Source organism: Brassica napus, chromosome A7 (genome assembly GCF_020379485.1).
Source record: "Brassica napus cultivar Da-Ae chromosome A7, Da-Ae, whole genome shotgun sequence".
In the NCBI taxonomy this organism is placed as follows: Eukaryota; Viridiplantae; Streptophyta; class Magnoliopsida; order Brassicales; family Brassicaceae; genus Brassica; species Brassica napus.
The window spans coordinates 14090301-14092209 of NC_063440.1; the positions used below are offsets into that span (position 1 = coordinate 14090301).

Genomic DNA, 1909 nt, shown 5'->3' on the forward strand with positions numbered 1-1909 from the left:
AGGGTTAATTTGTTGAATAACTATATTGGAAGAAAATATTGGTTTTGTAGTAAGAGGGTAGAGAGAGATAGAAAGAAAAGGAAGGAGAGAGGGAAGGAAATGGTTAATTAGTGAAATATAATTTTTTTGTTGGTTATTGGTTCAAATTTCCCTATATTTAAAGCTATAAAATTTATTTTGGAAATGCTCGGACCAGTAGATAATGCGGTCAACGAGAGAGAGAGAAGTTGGAGTTGAACTGTAATAATAACTAATAACAAATCGACAGATGATAGATCTGTAAAGACTATGATGACAAAAGACATGCGTTACTTCAATTTTTAAGACTGGAAATTTAATTTTCTGAACTACTCTCTCTCTCTTTCTTTTGTACATCCAACAAAGTTTTTCAAAGACAGATCTATACCTCACAAGATCAATGAAACATGAGTAGTGGAAAAGAGTTGATGAAATAAAACCATCTCGGTCAAACAAATAACACACAAGTGCCTGATTTTTTAGGTTTTTAAATGACTTTCAAGATCCAAGATTAACATAAATGTAACATATTAAAAATCTGAAAGCAAACATGTTTCTAGCTAAAGTGAAAGCTTTTTGTTTTTAATAAGCTCTACATACTCTTCTTCAGTTCCTTGCAACTTGACCCTTCTCTTCCATTCATTGCTTCCTGACAACCCAAAATTTCAATGGAAGAAATTTTTTATCACATTTGACATTGACCCGAAAATAGAAAATTGCACAACTTTCATCAATGCACAGAAGAAAAAGATGGATACAAGATTTTGACAAAATCCAGATGAGAGATGTAGTACCTGAGATTGTTTCTTGTTGATCATATGAAAAAATCGCTCTTCATTGTTCTTTGCCCCAACATGGGCCCTCTTAAGGCCCAGAAGCCCTTTCCACCTTCCCTTAGAGGAAGAAGAAGATGAGAAGACCGGTGGCTTGAGAGAGAATATGTTGGTTGCATCACGAGGACTTTCTTCTTCGTCTTCGTCAACTAGAAGCTCTTCTCTCAATGTTCTCTGGCCTTGATTAGTCTCCTTGTAAGGCAGCAGCTTTCCTTTAGAGAAAAGTTCATCAGCAGGCATCATTGTGTAGTTGGAGACAGAGAACTCGAAATTTTCAGAAGCTGAAGAAGAACCCTCTTGTTTGGAGAGAGGGCTTGATCTCGGCGTCTTCGTAGTCTCAGGCCTTATCTCAACGAAATCATTAGAGAAAGAGATTCTAGGACTCGCACCACCACCATTGGAGTTGTACATTTCTAAGCATGCCATTAGAGTGAGAACTCGTTTGTGTCCAACTATAAACTCACTTTAAAGACTCTTTTGGAGAGAGAGAGAGAGAGAGAGAGAGAGAGAGAGAGTTAATTCTGGTAGGGACAGTCAATTGCACAGAGAAGTCTTGTGCAGTAGTATTATATAGTACCCAATACTCATTTAGTTCTTATGCACAAAGGATCAATGATGAAGCCATAATAACCAAAATAGTAGTATAATATTTATTCTTTCATCCAAAAAAAAGTTTTCCAGCTGTTACAGTTAGGAAGGTAAATGTTCATTGGATATATATATGTATATATATATATACATAATGTTTTTTTATTATAAGAAAAAATTATGTTCAAAGGACAAGTATTTAAATTTTATCATCAAACCTAATATGTTCAGTACATGAAAGTAATTACTAGGGCTGGTGATGTCTTGTACACGTGTCACCTAGCTGATTGGCTATTGGAATTTAGACAAAAATAGGCCCAAGAATTTCTGCTGAAAACACGCTCCGACACAGTTGCTAAATTAAAAAAGAAATACATAGAACTGTTTTTGCTTGTACTTATAAAAAAATTTGATCTACAAACAAATATCCAAATATAATAATGTTTCTTTCTTTCTGTTTTACTTCTCAG

At 34.6% G+C, this 1909-nt stretch overlaps 1 protein-coding gene across 1 annotated transcript; it reads right to left on the bottom strand.

Annotated features, from left to right (window-relative positions):
* Positions 1 to 447: 447 nt before the first annotated feature.
* Positions 448 to 1388, bottom strand: LOC106356497. Its single transcript, XM_013796245.3, has 2 exons — positions 813 to 1388; positions 448 to 667 (listed from the first exon to the last, which is right to left on the bottom strand). The coding sequence occupies exons 1-2, from the start codon at positions 1275 to 1277 to the stop codon at positions 611 to 613; spliced, it is 522 nt and encodes a 173-aa protein (XP_013651699.1). The 5' UTR covers positions 1278 to 1388; the 3' UTR covers positions 448 to 610.
* Positions 1389 to 1909: the final 521 nt, after the last annotated feature.